At 37.6% G+C, this 25,556-nt stretch overlaps 4 protein-coding genes and 1 long non-coding RNA gene across 9 annotated transcripts; 2 read left to right on the forward strand and 3 right to left on the reverse strand.

Annotated features, from left to right (window-relative positions):
* The first annotated feature begins 1,918 nt into the window (after nt 1-1,918).
* On the forward strand, nt 1,919-13,568 carry LOC140781908 (cation-chloride cotransporter 1). 3 transcript variants are annotated; one of them, XM_073128202.1, is made up of 14 exons: nt 1,919-2,193; nt 2,341-2,507; nt 2,863-3,012; nt 3,207-3,285; nt 4,659-4,750; nt 5,291-5,405; nt 6,127-6,227; nt 7,432-7,493; nt 7,850-8,098; nt 8,206-8,320; nt 9,792-9,986; nt 10,160-10,560; nt 10,859-11,020; nt 11,990-13,568. In XM_073128202.1, the coding sequence occupies exons 2-14, from the start codon at nt 2,365-2,367 to the stop codon at nt 13,078-13,080; spliced, it is 2,955 nt and encodes a 984-aa protein (XP_072984303.1). In that variant the 5' UTR covers nt 1,919-2,193; nt 2,341-2,364; the 3' UTR covers nt 13,081-13,568. The 3 variants fall into 3 exon arrangements, with proteins under 3 accessions (XP_072984303.1, XP_072984304.1, XP_072984305.1); XM_073128203.1 differs by having other exon boundaries at nt 1,919-2,120; XM_073128204.1 differs by having other exon boundaries at nt 1,920-2,299; nt 2,393-2,507.
* Nucleotides 13,569-13,671: 103 nt separating this feature from the next.
* LOC140781909 (small COPII coat GTPase SAR1A-like) lies at nt 13,672-15,631 on the reverse strand. Its single transcript, XM_073128205.1, has 3 exons — nt 15,314-15,631; nt 15,068-15,199; nt 13,672-14,118 (listed from the first exon to the last, which is right to left on the reverse strand). The coding sequence occupies exons 1-3, from the start codon at nt 15,440-15,442 to the stop codon at nt 13,798-13,800; spliced, it is 582 nt and encodes a 193-aa protein (XP_072984306.1). The 5' UTR covers nt 15,443-15,631; the 3' UTR covers nt 13,672-13,797.
* Nucleotides 15,632-16,536: 905 nt separating this feature from the next.
* Nucleotides 16,537-17,828, reverse strand: LOC140782405 (universal stress protein PHOS32-like). Its single transcript, XM_073128943.1, has 4 exons — nt 17,398-17,828; nt 17,080-17,186; nt 16,890-17,008; nt 16,537-16,787 (listed from the first exon to the last, which is right to left on the reverse strand). The coding sequence occupies exons 1-4, from the start codon at nt 17,594-17,596 to the stop codon at nt 16,706-16,708; spliced, it is 507 nt and encodes a 168-aa protein (XP_072985044.1). The 5' UTR covers nt 17,597-17,828; the 3' UTR covers nt 16,537-16,705.
* Nucleotides 17,829-21,090: 3,262 nt separating this feature from the next.
* LOC140782404 (uncharacterized) lies at nt 21,091-23,231 on the forward strand. Its single transcript, XM_073128942.1, has 7 exons — nt 21,091-21,341; nt 21,441-21,512; nt 21,815-21,882; nt 22,316-22,466; nt 22,554-22,634; nt 22,713-22,820; nt 22,948-23,231. Exons 1-7 carry the CDS (start codon nt 21,144-21,146, stop codon nt 23,023-23,025), a joined length of 756 nt encoding a protein of 251 aa, XP_072985043.1. The 5' UTR covers nt 21,091-21,143; the 3' UTR covers nt 23,026-23,231.
* LOC140782409 (uncharacterized) lies at nt 22,282-25,506 on the reverse strand. 3 transcript variants are annotated; one of them, XR_012107868.1, is made up of 5 exons: nt 25,367-25,506; nt 24,088-24,234; nt 23,765-23,856; nt 23,561-23,669; nt 22,282-23,189 (listed from the first exon to the last, which is right to left on the reverse strand). It is a non-coding gene; the product is annotated as an uncharacterized lncRNA (long non-coding RNA). The 3 variants fall into 3 exon arrangements; XR_012107870.1 differs by having other exon boundaries at nt 25,359-25,506; XR_012107869.1 differs by having other exon boundaries at nt 22,282-22,845; nt 25,367-25,504.
* Nucleotides 25,507-25,556: the final 50 nt, after the last annotated feature.

Here is a 25,556-nt window from a genome sequence, read left to right on the forward strand (position 1 = left end):
GGTAAAATATATGAACTTTTTTATCTAATTTTTTTAATCTATATTTGTCTTATTACTAGATGCAATATAACTATTAAACTTCGGAAAAACTTAAGTTTAAGAAAACTTACTGTATAATTGGCACAATATAGAAAATAAGAAAATAAAACATGTCAGTATTCTTTGAAGATAAATAAATACTTAAAAGAAGGGAATGATATTTTTGTCCATAAAAAATTAAAAATTAAGACAATTTAGCATGCAATTTAATTTTTACAATTTTTTAGGTGCGCTCAATTAATTTGGATGAAAAAAATTAACGATCTCACTTTAATCGTAATTATATGAATTAGTTTAAGATATTTTGAAATATACGAGGTAAAGTAATTTTAGACATAAATAAACGAGGGTAAAATATATTTAAATCTAAAAGATAATTAAATGGGTAAATTTAAGCCCATATTAACTAATATGAATAGGATACAACAAAGACAAACTCATCATCAATTAAAATGAATTTTCTATTTCAATCAAACGGCCACCATAAGCTGTACATTTTGTGATGTATAAAGTCGACAGTATATCTCACGTGTTTCCACCCCCAGATGAGTAAATATAATCACTAAAAGAATAAATGAATTTCCTACCTATAACCAAAGAGTGAAAGAAAATTCAAAATCTAATTAAAATTCGGGGATAGTGTCAAGCGCTGGCTTCCAGTGTCGGTAGCCGCCACCAATCGGTTGAGTGGAAAAACCGGTAACTTTCCCTTCCAACGTCCCCTTCTCTCCTTCGATTACCTCTTCCTCCTTACTGGCGGCTGCTTCCGGAAACACCCGTTTCAAATCTCCGCTGTTGCTCCTCTTCCCCTTTCTCCCCACATCGATGGCTCGGTTCAGAACCTCCATCTGTCGGTCGGACAACCTCGACCCGACCCGATTCACTGGCAGCATTAGGTATACCTCCCCGGCGCGGAGCTGCTCTTCGGGACGCATCCCGCAAGCGCGTTTCGTCCGCCGCACCTCCTCGGCACGTGCGACGACGTGGCCGGGGGACTCGATCATCAGATCAGCGACTCCTGCGGGAATCTCGATGCGCCGGAGAGCGCCGTCCGTGCCCAGGAGAGATGCGGTGGTCGGGGCGATGCACGAGGAGGCGAAGTTGCCCATCGGATTGCGTGCCACGTAAGAGAAGTACTCGTTGCTTGCTTGCTTGTATTCTTTGGTTAGTGCTTCAGTTGTTTGAGTTTTGGGGGGTTGGCCTTGGGATTGATTATATAGAGATGGGAGGAAAAACCTGTGGAGGAGGAAGGCGGAGAGAAGTGGGGAGGAGGGAGTCGAGGGAGACACGTGGGTGGACTAAGTAATTTGTGTTAAGACCGCGGAGCTTGGTCAGCGTTGACCTACTCATTTCACTCCGTGTCCACGTGGCACTCCTAAGGGAGAGATCGGTCAAACAGGACAATAACAAAGCGTTAGTGACACTAATACGATTCTTATCTAATATGTTCGGAATACTCTATATAAAAGGTGATCATCTTGCCATACAAAATAATAATTCTTATTCTTTCGTTTGAAAATGTCCATTGCTTCTAAAGACTTCGCAATGGTCAATCGATCAATTATTTTTTTGTAATTCGTGCTATATTTAACGTGAATTAAATTAGAAAATGGATCATTATTGCCTATCAAGGAGGGTCACTTTGGTTAAATAAAATTTACGAGCTTATTGCTCATTTATATCTTAAGCCTCATGTTTTAGAGATTATGCTAATATATATATACACACGCGCGCGCGCGTATATATTTGTTATTAGCTTTATCTAGAGTGACATCTTTTACTACGTCTTTAATAGAAAAAGAAAATGGCCGACGTGGCATGGAAATGGATCTAGAATCAGACCAGATCCGCTCGTCCTTATCGGTGCCAGTTGTGACAATTACCAAGCTGCGCCGCATACAAAATCCTCTGCGGACTTCGCCGTGTTCGTTTACCGTTCTTCCCCGAGCCAGAGCCTTCTTCATCTCCATCTCTCTCTGCTCTCCGTTGGATCGCTGACTTCGACGCCGCGATCTCCGACTTATCTCCGCCGCCGCTGCCGCCGCCGCCGCCGATTGGATCCCTTCACCTGGTCTCTGAAGGTGGGGATTCGATACCAATCCGTCTCGCTTTCAAATCCCTTCCAGGATCTCGAGCTCGTAGATCTGATCCAGGGTTAGGGCTTCTGACCAAATTATTGTTTCCCGCTCTTTTTCGATCTCTCTAACCGGATATGTATCCGGATCGAACAAAACTTACCGAGATAGGAACTGGAAACGAGGTGATTGGAGAAAACGCCTGATTCATTGTTTCGTTATGTAGATTCTGGTTCTTTCATAGTTCATCATGGATAATGGGGAAATCGAGAGTGCAGATGAGGAGATTCCATCACGGGGTGGGCGACAATATAGACCTGTGGTTTCCCATGATCGAGCTGTTATCCAGATGACTTCCATGGAGCCTGGATCTGTCTCAGAAATCCCACTGACGTAAGTTATTTTTCTTGCATTATCTCAGATTTGTACGTGTATACATGAATATTTGAAATCTCACTCTGCTGCAGATCTCAGAACCCGTAATTGCATGTTCTTGTTAGAGATTGCAATTATTATGAATAATCCCTACTTAATATCTTTGTACCTGATAATTCCATCATTATTTAAGTAACCTTTGTTCTGTCCATATGGGACGCGCATGTCCATGACTTCCTGCTATATTGAGGAAATTGATACAAGTTAACTATTTATTTTTAATATTCTTATTGCCTTCCACTGTGATAATTCTTTGCTCCTACTACCGTCCTACTTCCTAACCAGTATATCTGTTCAATTGTATATATCGTAGGAAAATTAAGGTGGGTTCCCAGGTAAACATCGATCCAAGTATGCAGGAGGGATCTTCTGACAGTCATGCTGCAATTAATGGATCTAAAAGGGAATCAAAATTGGAGCTATTTGGTTTCGATTCTCTGGTCAATATTTTGGGACTTAAGAGGTAACTTAGCTTTTTTTTTTCCTACTTAAATAATTTTCTTATGGATTTTCTTGTTATTTTTTCCTCATTTAAATACCTAAATATTTGTACTATAAGTACGTTCAGCAAACAGAGTAGCCAACAACATATATTCCTTTTAAAGTATTGAGGTTAATTTAAGTTTATAAAATCAATACCTAATCAAATCTCTACAGTATGACAGGGGAACAGATTCCAGCACCTTCTAGTCCTAGAGATGGTGAGGATGTGGCCATTACACTTGGACGTCCCAAGGTACTTTTGCCTTAAATCATGCTTACATGATTGCTAGAAATTTTTGCATTTATATAATAACATGAATTCTATTTAGATATCTGCAGGCATCCATTAGTTCCTTTTCTCTTAAGCTACACATCATCTCATATAGTATTTATCTGGAATGTAATATAATAAAAATATTCCGCCCCATAAAAAAGTAACAAATAGGATGGTGTATATGTGCTATTATGATATTTCTGAAGATAGTCATCAGTGACATACAAGTCTATTGTGTTGACAAGCTACTGACACAATATGTGGTGTCAGGTACTACTTAAATGCGTGCATTAGGTTGTTGGATATAATGATATATTATATATCCCATGCCCAATTTGCTTATCTAGTGATAAAAAAATGTGCTCGCACAAGATGTGGTGCTGAGCACCACTTAAATGCTCGCGTTAGGTTGTTGGGTGTATATATATCCTATTCCTAATTTGCTTCTCTAGTGATTAAAAAAAATGTGCTAAACATAGGCTTATTTTTTCTCTACCTCAACATGCCACCATATTGTGTTGCAATCAGTAGACCTTGTATGCATATAGAGGTGATCATCGAGTGGTCAAGCCAGATTTGGGCCAGGCTAAAATATTCTAGCTTGTTACCTCCCACTAGCCTGTGAGATATTGAGCTCGGGCTGGACGTAATAGGTCGGACCTGGGGCCAATGAAAGTCTCCTTTCAAAGATTGTACCCAGTTAATTTGAAAACATACCTTTTGGCAGGATGAGTACTACAAGTCTACAAGTCTACAAATAGAGAACAAAAGTCCTATGGCCAAAGGTCCTATCTTTTATGGAGGAAATTTACAAATAACACCCTATTTTCTGAGTTTATTTTTATTCACCCGTCAAAAGAAAGAACTATATGTTAAAATTGAAGGAATTTGTTGCAAGTGGGGATCATCTGCAACATAGTCAGTAGGAATTTATCATAGCCAAGGGTACTTGTCAACATTTCAAAAGAAAGAAAAATTGGGTTAACAATCAAGCTTTTGGTTGTCGGGCAGGCAAAGGCCTGACACATATCGCCCATTACTAAACCAGGCTAGGAGAAAATGTGCTCGGGCTGGGCTTAGCCCAGTTCATTTTAGGTGGTTTGGGTCAAGCTTAGGCAGGTCGAGTTAGTTGTTCATCTCTATATACACAAGAGATGGCATAATCGAGTGAATAAGCTGACTTTTCATAACAATGTTCACCTTGTTGTATGTAAGTTTCCCTTTCATTTTTTCTATTTTTTTTCTTTATATTTTTAGTATATGATAGACATTTTCTTTTCCTATCTCATTGTAGTGCCAGGAGAAGTATTAAACTATCTTACTCATTAAATAAATTTTGATTTATTTTGCAGCAAGTTGGCCCTAAACTCGGTACTATGATGGGTGTCTTTGTGCCATGCTTGCAGAACATCTTGGGAATTATCTATTATATCCGTTTCTCTTGGTACAATATATCTTATAGTTTTTGTGTATTATGTAGTTGTCCACATGAATATTTAAGTTGTGCAGTCTATATTGTGATGAAATTTTTGAAAATTTATATCTTTCCAGTTGTTCTTGATCTTCATTGCAAATTAGAGGCTATTGCAGGATACAATCTCTGTACTATCTCCATTATATCCCTCTGTCCCTAGACTCCCTACAAGTATTAGACCACATCAACACTACCAATGGTTCATGATGCTAACTCAGCTCCATGTGGCCTAAAAGTTCTTGTTTAATTTTTAGATGCCCGACGTGTCTTAAACTCCTTTGGAGTCAAGTGCCAAATAGGATCAGATGTGAGGCATAAATGTGAGACTATGCTACTAACTATTCAAGGCTACTTCTTTGGCCTAAATGAACCAACTTATCCTATATTCACCCTTAATTTCCTGAAAGGCTACTTTATTATGGAGCTTATATTCACCCAAGTTCTTCAATGTTCATCACCTATTATTGTTTTATAATGGATGGAATACTAGCTGATATGATCTTTTTGTAGGATTGTGGGTATGGCCGGCATAGGTGGTTCACTTCTGCTGGTTTCTTTTTGTGGTGCTTGCACATTTTTAACTGGAATATCTTTAAGTGCTATTGCAACCAATGGGGCAATGAAGGTATATTTGGATTTGATTCATTGGAATATATATTCTCTAAATAGCAGCGGCACAACTTACTGGTTATAATTTTCATGTGTTGTTCACATTCTTTTACATTTTATAATCCTTCGTTTGCACCTACTACTCTGGTATTTTCATCATCAGTGGTTCAAATATGATATCCTTTTGTAGAAAATGGGATGAGGGTAGTCAATATTGATACCTTCCCTGTTCTAAGGTACAGGATGGTGAAAGGCCATGTCATTCATCTATCGACTTATTGTTTCTATTTTCATCATCTGCAATATCTGACGATGGGATCAAGGCCTGCTCACCTATTATTAATAGAGTAAAGACATATTAGATAATTCTGCGCCTCGGATCTAGATTGCTGCATACAGGTTACTGGCATGCAATGTGAACTGAAACCTTAGATAATCGACTGCCTCAAGCATTGTGGAAATGACATCATTTATGATGGCATACCAAGCCTTCACTGAATCAGTTGCGAAGGATTCCACAATTGTTTATGAGAACTTGGAATGAAGAAACATGAGCTGTAATGGACTTTCTTGTCATTCTTTATGGAGAACTTCTTACTGAAAGCAACTGGAAAATAGTTATCTATTGGTTATTTGTATATTTTGTAGGAGTTTTGGTTTTACCTTTTTTGTTACAGTAATAGGTTAGCAAACATTTGATCCAGTTTTATTGTTCATGTTTTGCTTGTGAATTTTAGGGTGGTGGGCCATATTATCTAATTGGTCGAGCCCTTGGTCCAGAAGTCGGAGTTAGTATCGGATTGTGCTTCTTCCTTGGGAATGCGGTTGCTGGATCTTTGTAAGTTTTAGTTACACTATATCAAATCCTGAAAGTGTTATTGTATTTTTATTTTTTCACTTTCTGTAAACTTCATGCCTTAAGACAAAATGATATTTTCTTTCTTTAATTATCTCTTCACCGCAAACGTCAAATCATTATGTAGAACACTTGTAATTAGATATAACTTTTCACTGACTGATAGGACGAAGGCCACAGATCTTCTTGAACTTGTTGCATTTCTTTGGGAACAATGGTTCCTAGTAGGTGCTAAATCAGTCATGGAATGGTTGGAGTCTGTCCAGAGCTTAAAACAGATTGTCACAATCCAATAATGAAACATAATTCCTATTGTACATCAGAACTCAATGTCACGAGAAAGAGAACTAGACTGCCAATCTCCTATTGTTAGGAATGAGATGTCCAGGCCTACACTAACTGCTCTCATCTCTTCTAGAAGATCGGTCCATGTTGAAAATCTTTTGACCAATGGGCCTAGCTGATTTATGTTATAAGCAATCTGCCTTGCTATATTAAAGGGTTCTCACTCAATGATTGAATTTATGCTAGAGATAGCAAGCTAATGAATCACTAGAGCTCTTATTGAAGGAGACTCCCGGTACCCTGGATTGACAAGTCATCCTGGAGGCTGGAGCCTATGCTTTCTCCCAACCCACTGACTAAGTGATTAGTGAAAAATTCAGTCACAAAAGAATTAACAGTATTTCATGTTGTACATTGTGTTTTCCAGGACTCTACGCAACCCCGAATTTGACTATTAAGTATGATTTTCTTGCAGTTAAAATCATGAATTGTATTTCCCAATTGTCTTCTTTAGAAATCTTTAGTCATCTTTAAGTACTGCCAATTCAAAGCTTTAATTCAAGGCTTCCAACTACCATTTCATTCGGCTGACAACATATAGTATCAAGTCGATGAAGAGTATCTAAAGCTATAGTTGGTCTCTAGCACGAGTCGTAAGCATAACAATTTTAAGTTGACTTGGACTTCAGTGTTTTTGATAAATCTGCAGTAATCTCGGGTAATGTAAGCCGTTTTCTGTTATGCAGGATGACAATCTAACTCTAGTGTGTCATAATGAGTGCTGAATTAATATGAGATCTTGATTGGAGGATTATGGAAGATTGTTATGCATATGAACAGAATAGCTGCTCTTTTTTCCCCCTTTCTTTTAGCAAAACTTGTATGAACCTTTGGCTTTCAGGTATGTCCTCGGAGCAGTTGAAACCTTCTTGGATGCTGTGCCTTCTGCTGGATTTTTCAAAGGTAGGATAATTTATACAATGCAGATAAATGGCATTTTCTTTCATTTGCCTTTTATAGTATGCCTTTGTGACCGTTACCATGTTATCCTAACTATGGCACCACGCTACGTGTAACAAATCCATTCTGGCATTAACACAACGATCTTAGTCATCCTTAACGATTTGGAGTCTTTACTGTACACTGTTTGTGAGATTATTCTTTACTGATATGCTCTTTCTCAGATTTTTCAATCTGCTACAACGTAATTAGTATTCAGTATGAAATATAATTCCATAAATTTTGAAATTTAAAGATGCAAACAGTAGTCAAATTTACTTTGAGTTGTTATGAAATCTAACAGTTGATTCAAAATGCAGAAAGTGTCACCTTAGTCAACAACACATTAATTAATGGTACAGCAACAGCTGGTACAGCAGCAATTTCAACTCCGAGCTTGCATGACCTCCAACTTTATGGGATTATTGTAACCATACTGTTGTGTTTCATTGTGTTTGGTGGTGTGAAGATCATTAACAAAGTTGCACCTGCTTTCCTGATACCTGTCCTATTTTCACTCTTCTGCATTTTTATTGGGGTCTTTGTAGCTCCAAGGAGTAATGCTTCAAGTGAGCTTCTTCCTCCATTTTAAGTATAACTAGGTTTTCCTCCACAATAATGCCCGTGTTCTCTATAATCATGTCACTGGATAAACTGTCACTATTTCCCTACTTAGGTGGCATCACGGGGTTGAGTATAAAGACGTTCAAAGAAAATTGGAGCTCCGAGTATCAACGTACAACCAATGGTGGAGTACCTGACCCTAATGGGCCTATTTATTGGGATTTCAAGTAGGCTCATCCAACCTTTTATTCTTCTTCTTCTTTTTATTTTCTAATAAATATCTTCAAAATCTCCTCTTATATTGTAAGTATTAGCTTTTGCTTTCTATCTATTGACCTATATACCAAACCATTTCATATTTCTGTTTTCCCCAGTATCCAAAGCCCCTGCTTTCAGCTCTCTACATAAGCTTTTGAATAAACATTCTGTTGAATAGTAGGCTATGAATGGGAATTTCATCTTAATAAAAGTATGTTCATAAGCAAGCTGTGAAATATTGATGTGCAATTAAGTCCCTTGTATTTGAGACAAATTGTAGAGAAAAGCCAGTAATGGATAAACAGTCATGTGAGAGTTAGAATGACCGTAATTCAATTTGAATCCATCTTAAAGAGTTAAGTTCCCATGTTCACTGGTACTAATTGATACAGATATTCACCAATTTCCATCTGTATCTAAAAAATTCATTACAGTTTTATTAGATTTAATTTTAGATATGGCAGATCCAGAATCTAACAGGAATATGCACTACATCTTCTGGAATTAAGAACCTAAATGCTTTCATCAGTCTTTCAGTCCCACACTTTTATCCTGATTTACCACCTAGCTTGCTCCTTCCGTTCTGCTCCACTAACCAACTTTGACCCACCATCTCTGACCTAATTCTTTTTTATTTTCTCATTCCTATTTCTCTACCTTCATAATTTTTTCCTCACACTCAAGGGCAACCTCTTCAAAGACCAACCTTGCCCGTGCTATTTCTTTCATCTTGCTTAGTTACGTGACCCTGCACTTTCTCCTTTATCTGCATGCCTCATACCTTTGGTTGTCTTATTCTTATCAGCTTCCTTAACTATATGCCGTCTGCTACTCACCTAGTTAGCTGATGCCCTCTTGGACCACCGTAATGGCCACATTATACTGACCACCCAAGTTGCCCCTTTATGTCAACCATCATAGTCTGTCAGCACAATTATTTCTCTCTTTTGATGAGTTGACCATCATCCTATTTCTTTGCCAATTTGTGCAGAATTAAATCCAAGATTGGTTCTCTTATTACTGTTGGGATTGCATTGACTTTTCTAAACCATTTCAAAGTTGGACCCTTAGTTTGTGACTCAAAGGGTACAACAAAATTATTGGCTGTAGGCTTATGTGATTAGTGTTTCTACAAAATTCTTCTATAATAATAATCATATACTAAGTGTTAAAGCTTTGGGTGATATTTTTGCACACAAATCATGTACTTTTCTTGTATACATGTTTGTGATTGAAAAACTGATACAGCTATATGGTAATGTTACCTTGGAAATCATTAGGTACAAATTAATATGTATATTTCATCAGACTATCAGAGAAGTATCTTGGCAGACTAGTTTTCAATTTACCTTCCATTATATTGAAAGTTATTGTGCAATTAATTGCATGTGCCCATTCTAAAGATGCAGCAGTTATCTCATGGTTGTGTTCATCTTACAGTGCCTTGGTAGGTCTATTTTTTCCAGCTGTAACAGGAATTATGGCAGGCTCCAATCGCTCTGCATCACTAAAAGACACACAACGTTCAATACCTATTGGAACACTGGCTGCAACCATTACAACTACCTTTTTGTATGTGATATCAGTGTTGTTGTTTGGAGCTCTAGCTACCAGAGAGGAGCTTTTGACGGACAGGTCTGTGTACCATATACAACGTCAATTTCTTGTTTATGGGAATGTGAATTGTGTAAATTCTGATACTTTTGCTACCTTAATTGAGAAGTCTTAAGCACTCCTCCATCTAGTCCCTGAAAGTATGAAAACAGGTGTCCTGCATTTAAAACTTATGACAATCCAAATATCTGCAGGCTTCTTACTGCTTCAGTGGCTTGGCCTGTTCCAGCAATAATTTATGTCGGGATCATTCTCTCAACTTTAGGTGCAGCACTTCAGAGTTTGACAGGGGCTCCAAGGTTACTTGCAGCTATAGCAAATGATGACATTCTCCCTGTTCTTAAATATTTTAAGGTCACCGAAGGGGGTGAGCCTCATTTTGCGACTTTGTTTACAGCTCTCATCTGCATTGGGTGTGTCATAATTGGAAATCTGGATCTAATTACACCCACTATTACTATGTTTTTCCTCCTGTGTTATGCTGGTGTAAATTTATCCTGTTTTCTACTGGACCTTCTTGATGCTCCTAGTTGGCGGCCTCGATGGAAGTTTCACCACTGGAGCCTTTCGCTTATTGGTGCATTGCTTTGTATAGGTATGATTCCTCGCTATCTATTTCGTGATTCATATTTTGCTTGCGCTTTTGCCATTGCCTTGACCAAGACGATTCTACACCAAATTGTTTTGTAAATATGAGAGTGGATGTATTATTGTGGTTTAAAATGAGACATGCCCTCTTTCTTTCTTCTGGTATTCTACTTGTTTTTGATACAACGTATTGTAGTCTTGTCTCACTACATTTTCATGAAGAAACACTAGTAAATAAGAAAAGAAAAGTAGCATTGGAGGAAGTCTCTATAGTTACTTATTGATAACTTTTCTGATTGATGCAGTTATCATGTTTCTGATCTCCTGGTCGTTCACCGTGGTGTCTTTAGCCCTTGCAAGCCTTATATATTACTATGTCAGCATAAAAGGAAAAGCTGGAAATTGGGGAGATGGGTTCAAAAGTGCATATTTCCAGTTGGCCCTGCGAAGTCTTCGATCATTAGGAGGTATGTTTTACTTTAATCACTAAGTGAACTTCTATGCATGAGAAAATTCTGATAATACCGCAGGATCTTATTATTATAGCATTGCCCTGCAACCATGAGTAATCAGACTGCATTTTACTATGACTGTTAGACGATGGCATCCTTAACTAGTACATGACAAATATACAAGTACTAGAATGGCCATGAAACTATCTTCTTTGCATAACAATATGTCATAATATTATTGCCGTGCGACCATCAATAATCAGATTGCACTTAATCGTGATCGTAATTCCATGACATCCTTTACTAGTATATGCCAAAATACCAATATAAGAACAAGAAACCTAATGCAATGTTTGGCACCACTTAGAAGGTCCAATTGAGAATTTAGTCTAAATATATGTTCACTGTTGATCTGTGGATATGTTCAATGCAAGAAACATAATTTATAGTAATATTTCTGCAATAATATATATATATATATATATATATACACAATTTTTAGCTATATTATTTCATCATATGGAGGATTGGTAAGTTTCTGAAGACATGAGAATGTGTGAAAATAACTAACAATATCGTATCAGTTGGTAATGATTGAGGATGAGAGGTCAGGAATGATGCCAATGGATCAGCATATTAAACTATAGACAGTTTATAACTTAATTTTGACTGATCCTGCTGTTCCTGAATCACAAGTTTAGGCTGACAAGTTTGTCAACTTTGGAGCCACTAGATGGCGGGACAAGGGAGGTCCAAAAACCAGGACATATTGCTTTGTGTTGTAGATCATGTAATTATAGTATTATACGTTGCTGTTCTATATGTAAGGTACATCCTTGATTTCACTTGGGAGAGTAAAGGCCCCATCACGGTTAGGATATCGTGACTCAACTTGTATAAGTAATTATATCAAGTTATATGACCTCTTTCCTCATTTGCCAATATAAGTGTTCATTCTTTGTAATCCCCATCTGTATTTCGCAGCAAGCCAGGTACATCCTAAGAACTGGTACCCAATTCCTCTAATATTCTGCCGACCCTGGGGGAAACTTCCAGAGAATGTCCCTTGCCATCCAAAGCTTGCAGACTTTGCAAATTGCATGAAGAAGAAAGGTCGTGGTATGTCAATATTTGTCTCGATAATAGATGGCGACTATCATGAATTAGCTGAGGATGCCAAGACTGCTTCTCAACAGCTTACCACTTATATTGAGTACAAGCGTTGTGAGGGTGTTGGTGAGATCATTGTGGCGCCATCAATGTCTGATGGCTTTCGTGGTATAGTACAGACAATGGGTCTAGGCAACTTGAAGCCCAACATTGTTGTCATGCGTTACCCAGAGATCTGGCGTCGAGAGAATCTCACACAGATACCATCCACCTTTGTTAGCATCATCAATGACTGTATCATTGCCAACAAGGCCGTTGTGATCGTTAAGGGCCTTGATGAATGGCCTGGTGAGTACCAGAGACAGTATGGGACGATTGACCTGTATTGGATTGTGAAGGATGGTGGTTTAATGCTTCTGTTGTCTCAACTTCTGCTCACAAAAGAGAGTTTTGAAAGTTGCAAGATTCAAGTCTTTTGCATAGCTGAAGAGGATACAGAGGCTGAGGAGCTAAAAGCTGATGTTAAGAAGGTCCTGTATGATCTCAGAATGCAAGCTGAGGTGATTGTTGTGACGATGAAATCATGGGAGGTGCATGTGGAAAGTGGTCCTCAACAGGATGATTCACTGGAGGCATTCACCAGCGCACAGCGAAGGATTGCTTCATATCTTGCTGAGATGAAGGAAACTGCACAGAGGGAAGGACGGCCATTAATGGCAGATGGGAAGCAGGTGGTGGTGAACGAACAACAGGTTGATAAGTTCCTCTACACAACATTGAAGTTGAATTCAACTATTCTCAGATACTCCCGGATGGCAGCTGTGGTGCTGGTGAGCCTCCCACCTCCACCTCTGAATCACCCAGCATACTTCTACATGGAATATATGGATCTACTGGTCGAGAATGTGCCAAGGATGCTAATAGTTAGAGGATACAGAAGAGACGTAGTCACATTTTTCACATGATCATTGGAGATTTTTGGACTCCGTTGTTTGTTGTTGTTTTGCAATACAAGGTTAGAGGACTGCAGTCCACATTGAACTGTGGAGATGTTTACAACTTAAAATTGAGTATGCTGGCTGTGGTTTAGACTATGTCTGGAACCTTTCCCACCACAATGCTGCAACAAACAGAGGGATTCTTGCATTGTGAGAAGAAGGGATGCTTGAAACCAACTCGAGATTTGTCCTCGAGAGCAACATCATGCCAGTGAAATACTTTACAAATTTTGCACATGTTATATTGATTGATATGTAGCATTCGTATCTTAGAAACTTGTAAGGTAAAAGTCATTTCTTTTCCTCATCCCGACGGGATGACATGTTCATTTATTTTTATTTTTTGTTTTTTATTTGGATCTGGACATTGTGATAGAAGAGATGCGAGTTTGCAGACTACACACCCTAACATACTTCATTATATTCGACTACTGATAGAAGTGAGTTCACATCTAGTTGCAGTTGCAATGTCATTATGTGTCTCCTTCACAGCAGCTTGTGTATATATATATATATATAGTACCGCACTACCGCTGCGTTTATGCTTTACCTAGTCCATGCTGAATGACCTTTATAATCCAAGAAATAATAGACAGATGGAAACAGACAAATGGGCCACAGATATATAAAGAGCATAGGACACCAATGGAGATGGCGGCGGCAAGCGCCGGGATTCAGTAGCGTCTACTTGATGTACTGGGACAACCACCTGAAGCCATCCCCGTAGCCCATCTTGCACCTGATGCTGCACATGAACACCTCCAGGGGGCGTACGTTGGAGTCCATCAGATTAACCGTGCCCTTCCCAGTGGTGAAGTTGCCGAGGCCGAGGTAGTAACGCAACTCCTCCTCAGAGGCAGCGTATGGCATGTCGATCTTGTTGCCCAGTAAGAGGAAAGGGACGTTAGCAAGTGAGTCGTCCGCGAGGAGGGCATCCAGTTCCTTCTTTGCCTCTGCAAACCTTTCCTTATCGAAGGCATCCACCAGGTAGGCAACTGCATCAACCTACCCAACTTTCAACGTTATTGAAAAAGAATGGATATTGGGCAGGAAAAAGACCGACTCTAGTCGTCATAATTAAGCATGTATATAAAAAAGAAAAACTATATTTATCCTCACGTGTTAGGTCTAAATTCACCTTAATTTTCTATAGTTTCATTTATATTACTTTATTCCCTTATAATTATATTCAAACTAAAATTGTTACTTTTTATTATATTTAACTAATATATAAGTCGAATTTAAAAATATTTATTAGATGCAAAATTTATTTTATTGGATAAATTTTTCAGCATATCAAAAATAACACTAGTCAAAATTCAAATGATAAAAATATATAATAGATATATTAAACATATATATATATATATTTTTATCGTATGAAATTAGATCAGTATTATTTGAGGTGTATTGGAAAGAGTATCCAATTATCTACAATTTTATCTTTAATAAATATTTTTAAATTTGACTTGTAAATTAATCAAATATAATAAAAAATAAGTAATTGTTTCTTGAAATATAACCATAAAAGAATAAAGTTAGATCTAATCACAGGAGGGTAAAATATAATTTTTCGTCGTTAAACCATGATCTACAAATCTTAGGCATACCAAGAAACCAGTATAACAAAGCAGAATGCTAATAAAACTATTAATCATGATCAGCTACTCTCTTAACACAAATACAAAACTAATCCTAATATTTTTGGAGGAAAAAAATGATACTCTGCCCTTAGAAATAAAGAAAGAGGATACTAGTTACAATGTGAACTTATTCGCAGAACGAATCAATGACGAATTGCAGAGTTTCAAAATAACCAAAACAACAGGAATAGTTTGTAATAGAACCTATATCCAGAACATTACACTAATATAAGGAACGATAAATGTCTTAACAGCTAGAGACAAGAATCGTAATAGAATTAGGAGAAAAGAAAGTAAAACTCAATCCGAACCTTAGCGTAGTAGTCTTTCCACACACGGCGTGCGAGCTGATGACCTCCGAGATCAAAGGCTTTAAACTTGATCGTCCCTATGCTCAACTCCTCCGACGTTGGATACTGCGTCGGCTGGAGCTGCACCAATCTCTACTCATCCAAAAATTGAAAACATATCCAATAAATCATCCAGATCAACCAATATAATCCTCCGAATGGAGGTTAAAAATATCGAACACAGGAAAATGTGAGAAGGATCTCAACCTCGTCCTTGAGCATGTGGAGCAACGTCGTCTTCCCGGCATTGTCGATCCCGAGGAACAAGATCTTGGCCTCCTTCTGGCACAACCCTAGCGACGCGAGCACGCCGTAGAACCAATCCACAAGAAACATCACCGCCAGCGAGAAACCACCGCAATAGCTCGCCGGTCGAGCTCGAGATCAAGATCCAGCTAGCGATCGGAGCCCCGATCTTAGTCTCTAGATCTCGTATAAATCGCAGCGAAATCGCAAGAGATAGATGAAAGCGTGAGAGAGAGAGAGAGAGAGAGAGAGAGAGAGAGAGACTAGGACGTCGACTCTTTGGGGAGAGTGGGGGTGGGGGATTTATAGCTCGTGCGATGCTTCGCTGTGAGGAAGAATGCGGCTTCCTTGGAAAGGGGAGTGACTGGGAACCCGGGAAATGTTCGTGCTTCGTCACCAAGTGAATCTAATCCGTTTATTTCAAATCGTACGGTGTAATAGGAACGGGAGTTTCGGTGCGCGCTCTGAAGACCAATGGAAGCCGGGAAATATTGGTGCCTTCGTCACCAAGTGAATATAATCCGTTTATTTCGCATCGGACGGTGGATGCATTAGGTTGTATCAGTATCCATGCTACCTTAGACCATTGTGGAATATAAAAGTGAGGTGATTACTCTTAATACGATATCATAAAAATTGTGTAGAGAATAAGCAAACTTCGTGCATAAGATTGACAGGAATCCAAAGGAAGATTACTCTTAATACGTTTTTTTTTTCTTTCGTTAAATTTTTTTTCTGATTGTGATAGACATAATTATGCCCTAATTATATGAGGTATCATTTAATACTAGAAAATTTAAATTTGATTGTCTACCACTATTGACAGAAATAAGTAAGTAACTTAAAAATAATAGAAGAGATATAATTTAATTAAACTTTCATCGAGTTAATTATCAAATATAACTCTAAGTTTTATTTTATATATATATATATATATATATATATCTTTTATTTGATAAATTATTAACATAAGATAATTATAAGAAATAAGATAATATATTTTAAAAATAAATAATTACCTATTAAATCGATAATACATTTTGATATTTTTGCGCATGGAAGAAACGCTCGTTCAAGTATTTGCATCATTTGTTTTGTTCTTTTCCCTCAAATGCTCTTATTCCTTCAGATTAACATCTGAATGCTAGATGATTCTGAAGAGGAACATATGACAAGTACTCCAATACACAAGAAAATGGCAATTGAATTCCTTAGGAGACTTCCAAGCCACACTTACAAACCAAGAAACAGCCATTTGAGTTTCACCACACTGATAGAAAAAACTCTCCTCACTCAAATGTACACCTTAAAATCCAATTAGCTCACACTAATATACAACAACAGGACTTCTGATTAGTGCTTAGGCCTTTTCACTATGAGTACAGGGCACTTAACGTTCTGTGCACAGTGATTGCTCACACTACCCAAGAAGGCCCTGCAAAAAATTAACCACATCATTAGAGCACTATAAGATAATAAAGTTATATTATTTGATTTATTAACAAATCTATTAACTAAGTGATGATAATTAACGTACCTTTTAATGGCGCCATAGCCATGACTCCCCATCACTAACATATTAGCCTCCATTTTTCCCACAGCCTCACAGATGACGTCTCTCGGGTCACCGCTCTCCACCATCGTCTCCACTTTCACCTGCACACATCACCAACCGTTGATCAACATCGTGATCTTTTTAAATGGACGGACTGACTGAAGCAACTCACGTCAGGGAAGTCGGCGCAGAGTTGCTTCGCCTTCTCTATCACGGCGGTCGACAGCTCGCCGCCGTATCTTTCCATGCTTGCCACTATGTCCGACGAGAACATGTACCCTGGGAGTTTGACATTAATTTACCAAAAATTGCCACTCGATAAAAAAAATATAGGGAAATTTTTTCATTTCAAAAATTTTAGGCGAACAAAAGACGCCAACTGTAAAATCCTTGAGGGAAATAATAGAATTTTTTACAATAGAGAAGATAGATTTTTACGAAGGTCAGCGATGGCGAGAATGCCCTAGGATCCGAACATGAAAAGGCTCACCTGTACCGTCCATCGCCGGATAGACCACGCGAGGCCGTCGGGCGTGGAGGAGGACGATGGTATCCTTACACCTATCCTCCTCCTCCGCCGCCGCCGCAGCCGCAGCCACCGCCACGTTCTTGAGGCACCACGAGAGCGCGTACATGCTCTCTTCGCTCTCGTCCACCGCCACCACTATGCGACGCCCCGCACTTGCCATCTCCACTACTTGGGGATCCGTAGTATCTCTCAGGTAAAACGCGATCTGAACTCCTTCGATTCAAATTGGCCCTTTACCCAGCGGTTAGATATTGGAGGTAATATAAAACGGGAGGGGGAAGCGGTTTCGTTGTTTCCCGGGGGCTCGCAGCAAATTCCCTTGGCGTCGCCGTGGTTTGTTAAAAGGGAGATGGATTCCTCATTCCTTTTAGGTGATTTCCATGAATGCCCTCAATCTATTCTCTAGGTTTGTGAAATATAAGACTGAAGATGGAGGGTAGTCTAGGGATATGACACAGTTCGTGCCACCGTGGAGAAACTGCGGCTAGGTCTTCGTGAGCCGTGATGGAAGGAAGGCTCAGTGAATAGTTCTATTAAATAGACAAGGTGAGCTGGCAATTACTGAGCAAATTTTTTTTATTATTCTTCTCTCTTTTTTAATCTTATCTATAGCCTTTCCCTATCTTTTCTTCGAGTATTTTAATAAAAAAATAAAAGATCTCGATACAATAATAAGTAAAATCTGGCTGTCGGAATTCTAATGGGCCGAACCAATCCCATTAATTAGGCGTTTCAATCTATTCACCTGGACCCAAGTCCACCCACAGGTCTAAACCATTTGGGTTGGGCCGGCCCATAGTAATTATATTAGTAGAAGAGTAATTTATTACAATAATCATGAATTAATCACACAATACAAATCTCCGACAATGGAATCTTATTAAATGTCTAAATGACAAGTATCAGAAGAAGATCAAAAGTAAAATCTAGGTTGGATTACTTCCAATTGGACCAAATCACAAAATTCCAGAACAAATCTCGACACCTTATACGAGTCCATTTCAATCACCATTCATCTCAATTGACGTGTTTGATTTGGGTGCACAAGTGGCGTGCTAATCTTTTTCTTTTTTCTTTTTTCTTTTCTTCCCTCTAAAAATTGACCTCTTCTCTCTGTTAAAGCTACATTAATTTGACGTTTGAGGACTTCCATCATCTAACTAGAACCTTCTTTGAATTGGGTAAGGCTAAGGTAGTTGAAGAATATCTGCCACTAATTTTGATGTCCTTCTCCTAAGAATGAGGTGCGTGGACCAAAGAGAACTTATTAGAGATGTTAATTGCGTACGCGGCAATCTCTAATTGGCTGCAGAAACCGTTCAGAAGATACAACAAAAATTGGATATTTTATATATATATATATATAAAATCCTTTTCTTTTAATGGGCAAAACCAACCAAAGACTACAAATATGATGATGCTAACGTAATTTAAGTCGGCCATTAAAATTATACGATCTTAAACTTAGATTGCACTGGAAGCAATTAGACTGTGTCCTAAAAGTGACTACAATTCTAATAATCTCTAGGTTTTACACTAATCGTACTCTCTCCTAAAATTGCACCAATTAAAAGATGGACATTTTGATTTTAATTGACACATTCAATTTAATTATGGCTTAATACTCGGGCTTATACTAGTGCAAATATCCCCCACTTTAGTGACCACACGACACCAACCACGTGCACGGTCGGGCTTATTATCTTTAGTCCAATAATAAATTTGACACTTTCTCTCTAGTAAATACCAATCTTTTTAATTTAATTTAATTTTGTAAATTTACTTGTTGCTTAAAAAGAATAGTATTTAAGTTATTTAGCCATATTCAAATGTGAAAAAAATGTGTGTATCTTATATATAATATAACGAGTGCCTCTTTCACTCTCTCTTTCTAATTGATTATTAAATATCTTTTAACTCTAAACAAAATTATTTTTCACTTGGCACGCCACTTGTGTGGTATATAATATAAGGATAAGAAGCCTCATATTAACCCAAGAAATTATAAAAAAAATGTATGATAAGATCAACAATAAGGATAAGCATAAGAGCCCCTCAAGAGAGGATAAGAGGTGGCCAAGTGGGCCCTAAAAAGGAGAGATGGATTCAAAATTGATGAACTCATCTGAGTCATCTTATGATGTTAATCCCCCCTAATCCCGTTTCTTGCATCCCATCCATATCAAACTTATGCACCCTGCCCCCCTAAAGCCTACACGTGTCCAATGTGTTGCTTTCTCTCTCATCCACAAGCAAAAGCATATATAAGATACTTTAATTTTGATGACAGTTTTGTTAAACAAGATTAGGAGTACTAGTTTAGGATTAATGCCTTTTCTAATCGTAGAATCATTCTTATTAATCTCCCATCTTTTAAGCTGCTTAATTTATAATTTTATTAGAAAATAAAATAGTAAAATTTAAGTAGCACACAAAACAATCGAATCTTAATCACTAGTTCGGTTTCTCTATTGATATTTATTGGGGAGGGCTCGCCACGTAAGCAAATAATTTAATACTTGTAATTTATCTCTGTTCTTAACTAAAAGTACCGATTAGTTTGATCAACCATCTCTTCTTAAGTAATAATTTTATTCCTTGATAAATTTAGAATAGAATAGAATATTATCTCAACTATTAACTGGTGCTTAATCGTTGCTCTATAAATTTGACAAATTGATACGAGGAACTTTAGTATTCTTTGATGACGAGTACCAAAAGCTTTGACCTATGCTAGTGTTGTACCATACCATATTAATGGTTAGCCATAAAAGCTAGTTGTTCTTAGAAATATATATTTTTTTTTATAAAAAAAAATGAGAGTAAAAATAGAAGAAGCTAACTGGTCCCAGCTATAGCTCAGAGGAAATGTTAAAATGAACTTAAAAAATGACACTAAGCAAGCCAAAATAATAGTTAATTGGCTTCCTGGATCTTGTTGCTGCTGAGCTAATATCTGATTCAGAGCTTTAAATTATCAAATGTTTTTAGCCCAGAAATCATAAAAGTTCATATCAGGATTTGAAATTGCTACTCTTTGATATATAATATCTTTTCTAAGGAGATTCGATAGCACACAATATCATTCTATCTTTTCTTCCTCTACTTTGTAATTATTGATGTCATAGGAGCTATATGATGTAACGAAAGAACAACGCAAGAAACTTTATGTCAAAAAGATAATCATACAGAAAAACTTTTTATCTCGAATGAAAGAGTCATATGTCTAGAATGCATCATCCATCAGAGAAAGAGGTACATATATAACTATTTTTTTTATTATATAAACACATGCATATATAAGTTTGAATTCCAATTAGGCACAATAATATAGAGAATTTTATTTTCTTAGTGGAAAAATTCAAGTCATGCCAACCAACTATTGACAATTTGAATTTTTTTTTCTTTTTTTCTCCTCAATGTTGTCATAAATTGTGGGGAAAAAAGAATCCGTTTCATACGTGGTAGTCAAAAAGTCGTATGTCATGGTTACAACTGCCGTCCAACCGTAGACCAAGCCTTCTGGATAATAACCAAACCGTGTTCTTGTCAGCTGTTCTGAGTCCAAGGGGACTTATCCGTCATTTTAACTATTTACGATGGCATCCCACGTCTATACTCTTCTTCTACTTTTCTGGGCTTATATAAAGCAGAGAAAGAAGAGAGAGAGAGAGAGAGAGAGAGAGAGAAATAGAGATTGAGAGAGAATGAAATTTGGAGTTTGCGACGAAGCTAAGTTGCTAATGGATGATGGGTTGGTTTCTCCTCCTCCTCCTCCTCCTCTTCCTTCTTCTTCTTCTTCTTCTTCTTCTTCGATCATATGTCAGTGTAGAATATGCCATGAAGAGGAGGGAGAGGAGTCCACAAGCATGGAATCCCCCTGTGCTTGCTCTGGGACTCTCAAGGTAATCAAACTGGTGGAGAAATATCGTTCTCCTCTTGTTTACTTAGAGGGGTTGTTCTTAATTCTTGTTCTAATTTTTGTTATTTTCTTCATGTTCCAGTTTGCTCACAGGGAATGTATCCAGAGATGGTGTGATGAGAAAGGGAGTACCTTGTGCGAGATTTGCCTTCAGGTTAGAATCCAGAATGAGTGAAAAAGAAGAGATGGATATATATATATATATATATATATATTTTTTTTTTTTTTTTTCCCTTCATTCTTTAATCAAAAGAAAGCTGGGTTTTTGGTTTTCTTTGGGAAGGGAATTAATCACCTTCCTATGTTTTCTTTTCCTTGTTCTTAAAAATTGTATCTTATGTTGTTTTCCTGATTGAACTCTGTTAATCTACGGTTATCATAAGAAAATTTTAAACTTTAACAGCTATTTGTTTTTTTTTCCATTAGAATAATCTTCTATTTGAACAATTCTTGCAGAACTTCGAACCAAACTATACTGTTCCTCCAAAGAAAGCCCAGCTGATCGATGTGGCTGTCACCATTAGGTAAAGTAATTTTTATACTATTGTCTATTTATAAAGATTCCACACTGATAAGAGTGGGGCCCGACCCAGTTGCCACCTGCTCTTCAAATTTGAATTGGGTCCAGAGCTGAGTTGAGATGAGATGAGAAGAGATGATCTGATAGCCAATTCAAATTTTGCCTTAATAAATGAGTGACAGAGAGAAGCGGGTCCCACTCTAATCTATAATCAACTTTCTATACTGTGGTCTGAGTCGTTCCCCTGTAGAACTTGCAGCCTTTTAGCATTCTCTTATCCTGCTGAGTTCATAGGAGGATATTGTGGGGCCCACTGGGCTCAGCTCATCTTGCTCATACCTGTTATATATATATATATATATACCTTTGAGCTCAATTCATTACATCACAAATATTAGGAATATGATAAATTGCTAACTTTATTTCACTTGCAACAGAGGAAGTCTACAGGTTCCCAGGCTAAATTATGAACCCCAGAACAGAGGACCAAATGAAACAGCCGCTGATGATGCATTGGAATTGCATTATGCTGTCTGTTCTCCTGCGGCTGAAAGAAGAGCCTCTTGGTGTAGAACTATAGCTGCCATGGTAAGCAGTTGGAATTTTCCTCTCAAAGAGCAATAATCACAATCCTTATACTTCTGATGCTAATTGCTGATGCTCAAATATATGCAGTTCACAGCTATGCTGTTGGTTAGACATCTCATTGCAGTGTTAACAGTCGGAGCCGATCATTATGCCTTCACTCTGCTCACAGTAAGTACTTGCCTGCATGGCTTGCTTCCATTTCTGTAAGATTTGGATCACATTTAACTGAAGAGTACTCCTCTGCAGGTATTCTTACTAAGGGCCAGTGGAATCTTGTTGCCATTCTATTTTGTATTGCGTATGATGTCGGCAATTCAGCATGCGCAGCGGCAGTATCAGTTAGAGCAGCTCCAGGTTAGTTGCAAGATTCCTTTCTGACCTGCAGCATTAATATCTAGTGAGATAAAGTAGAAAAGAGTCATTAGTGGAAGCACCAGCTGATCTGAACTTTTTTTCCTAATGTGCTTTTGTTTTCAAGCAGAGAAGAGATGATTCATCCATTCATGAGGTGGAAGAGGATGAGGAGCTGCACCAACATACAATTCAAATACATTCATGAACGTCAGTCAAACAAATGTTCATAATAGAGAAGATAGTAGAACTCATTCTGTTAAAAGTCTTGTAACTTTTCTTCTATTTGTTGATACACCTTTGTGCTATCCTTCGTAAAGCATCACAGAAGAGATGGGAGGTTATTGTTCAATATATGTACATCCATTTGTTCTGCAAGTAATGTGCCAAACATAATTTCAGAAGAGAAGAAAAGCAAACTTGTGTCGGCATTGGCAGTACGAAATGTGTTTGTTTTCCACAGAATCGTGGGACTATTTGGGGCATTTGTACCACTGGAACTGGCAGCATTCTAGTTTTTATTTCATTTAAGGAAGAGGAAGATACTAGAAAGTGAACAAGACAAAATGAATAATCCTACTGGAAGATAGATATTGTCTGAGTGAGGCGAGATAATGGAAATACAAATTGGAGAAGCAAAAAGAGGCTGAATTCTGCCACCTAGTATTCAGATTGGCTTCCATTTAATGAAGACAACATACAAGCAATCGAACTATAAAACAGTAACTTTAGAAGATACTCACAAGTATCTATTGTAATTCACAGATAAAATGTAAATTGATCCACTTTTGAGCATGCTTAATGCTCCTAGTTGGTGTAGCTCTCCACCAGGTTCCATGGAAATTTGTTCTCCTGAAAAAGCTCCAGAACAGGATTGTAAGTGAGAATTAATTTGAAAAGCTGAACTCGGCCCTCATTTATTTGCTTGATAAAAAAAATCCTCTTACTGTGGCCTTGGTGGCTTACGCTGAGTAATTCCATCATGCAACCTGAGATATCATGATTCTTGATGGATCCACGGCACTCTCCACTTCTGCACCTGTTTAAGATTTTGAAAACACTTTTAGATCGATGACACATATATAAATGCATGATACTGCCAACTTATCAAAGATTGAAGACATAACTATATGGCACTCCAGATGATGGATGATTCAGCTTCACCATGAAACACCAGGTAAACAAATTCACTGCCTAATGCATACACATCCCACCTGATACTTTATTTAGATATTCTACCATGAGTAATTGAAAAGGGCAAGTAACTTACAGGCAGCCAGTCGTAAACTTGTTGAATCATTCATCTGACTCCTTTGAAATTCCAGTAGCAGTCTAGTTGAGTCTAGTTGAGAAAGTAGCCCTCATGTGTCTGTAAAGTACCTTTATCCACTCCAAGTCTCTTTCCAACTTGGGCAACCTGACAAGGTTATGGCTGAAGATTAAAAGATTATAAGCACCCAAATATTGTAATCTAATATAACAAGGTCACAACTATGTGTTACTGTTTCATTAATTACAAGTGAGAATGTCCTTCAACCAACAACATGTTTGAGGGGAATTCTTTTAAAACAAATCCACTACCAAACCCTTTAAAATTGAAGAATATTGCTATTTGCCTACTTCTCACTAGAAACAGCAGGAAAAGGATGATAAAGAAACAGAAAGATATTTGGAATTTCAATTTGGACCACAGTATCTTTTCCCAAGCAAACTAATGCAAAGTACCTCATTATTCCTTTCAATCATTTCATTAGTTATTAGTAGGATTCATTAGTACTAAATATCTTTATCTTAATTATTCCTTTCAATCATTTATTTTGATCTGTCTTGATTCATCTTCCTAGGCACTCGCCTTATGCCTAGGTATTGGTGGTCCCTAACACCCATCTATCACCAACGGCTTTTAAAACCTTGCATTTAATTGAGGCCATTACAAAGCTTACTGAAAAGAAACATTTATATATACATATCTATGTACCAGAAAGCAACATACAGCTAGACAATGGGAAGAAATGCTAAGTGCAAGGATGAGCAAAACTGTTATCTTTTCGTAAACAATTCTGATAAAATAAAAGATGAAAGATTTGAAGTATCCATAACTAAATTTGTGATCCACAAATATGAAGACAGGTCCACTACAAAAGTCACTCACAAGGACAACTATGCAAACATAACCCTAAGATCCAGAGATACTACAACATCTAAATTTTTTTAAAAGAACTCCACCAATCTTTTAAGCCTTTACAGCTCAATTTTATCACCAATAAGGACAGCAACACTTTTGAGACAAAACTTAAAAAAAGTATGTGTGCATAAAAAGTTCAGCTCCTTGAACTCAACCCAATAAGATAGTAATGCATGGACACCATTATCTGCTAATCATTCAAAAAGAAAACAATGCTACCATAAAGAGAAGTAATCAATAATCATGCAAATGTTCATAGTAATCATGTCTTCTATGTAGTTCAATCAATTATAAACTCTTCACAAATCACAATTGAAAAATAGCAACAGTAAACGGACATAATGTGATGCTAAGACCTGCTTACTCTGAAGGAGGTAGCCAATATCAAGAGTATGGAGATGTAAGAAGCCATAAAAATCTAGGGCTTTGGGGTTTCCCTCGGAAAGAGCACTTAGAACGCCATTAATGGAGGGGGCCTGAGAAGAGAGATGGGTATAACAGTACAAGGTTTAGCCGTTTAGGTTGGGTTTTTAACCAAGCGACAAGATATATGG

This window comes from Typha latifolia, chromosome 2 (assembly GCF_019914945.1).
Source record: "Typha latifolia isolate L0001 chromosome 2, TyphaL0001v2, whole genome shotgun sequence".
NCBI classification, from domain to species: domain Eukaryota; kingdom Viridiplantae; phylum Streptophyta; class Magnoliopsida; order Poales; family Typhaceae; genus Typha; species Typha latifolia.

Bases quoted from the DNA above. Each gene is read 5' to 3' on its own strand.
- LOC140782405 (XM_073128943.1), bottom strand. From the start codon at position 17,596: ATGGCAAGTGCGGGGCGTCGCATAGTGGTGGCGGTGGACGAGAGCGAA. The intron at 17,187-17,397 runs GTGAGCCTTTTC...TCAAACTCCCAG, and splicing joins TCCGGCGATGGACGGTACAG to GGTACATGTTCTCGTCGGAC. The intron at 16,788-16,889 runs GTACGTTAATTA...AATTTTTTGCAG, and splicing joins GGCTATGGCGCCATTAAAAG to GGCCTTCTTGGGTAGTGTGA.
- LOC140781909 (XM_073128205.1), bottom strand. From the start codon at position 15,442: ATGTTTCTTGTGGATTGGTTCTACGGCGTGCTCGCGTCGCTAGGGTTG. The intron at 15,200-15,313 runs GTTGAGATCCTT...TTGGATGAGTAG, and splicing joins TCCACATGCTCAAGGACGAG to AGATTGGTGCAGCTCCAGCC. The intron at 14,119-15,067 runs GTTCGGATTGAG...AAAGTTGGGTAG, and splicing joins GGAAAGACTACTACGCTAAG to GTTGATGCAGTTGCCTACCT.
- LOC140782404 (XM_073128942.1), top strand. From the start codon at position 21,144: ATGAAATTTGGAGTTTGCGACGAAGCTAAGTTGCTAATGGATGATGGG. The intron at 21,883-22,315 runs GTAAAGTAATTT...CACTTGCAACAG, and splicing joins GATGTGGCTGTCACCATTAG to AGGAAGTCTACAGGTTCCCA. The intron at 22,821-22,947 runs GTTAGTTGCAAG...GTTTTCAAGCAG, and splicing joins ATCAGTTAGAGCAGCTCCAG to AGAAGAGATGATTCATCCAT.
- LOC140781908 (XM_073128202.1), top strand. From the start codon at position 2,365: ATGGATAATGGGGAAATCGAGAGTGCAGATGAGGAGATTCCATCACGG. The intron at 9,987-10,159 runs GTCTGTGTACCA...AAATATCTGCAG, and splicing joins GAGGAGCTTTTGACGGACAG to GCTTCTTACTGCTTCAGTGG. The intron at 11,021-11,989 runs GTATGTTTTACT...TGTATTTCGCAG, and splicing joins AAGTCTTCGATCATTAGGAG to CAAGCCAGGTACATCCTAAG.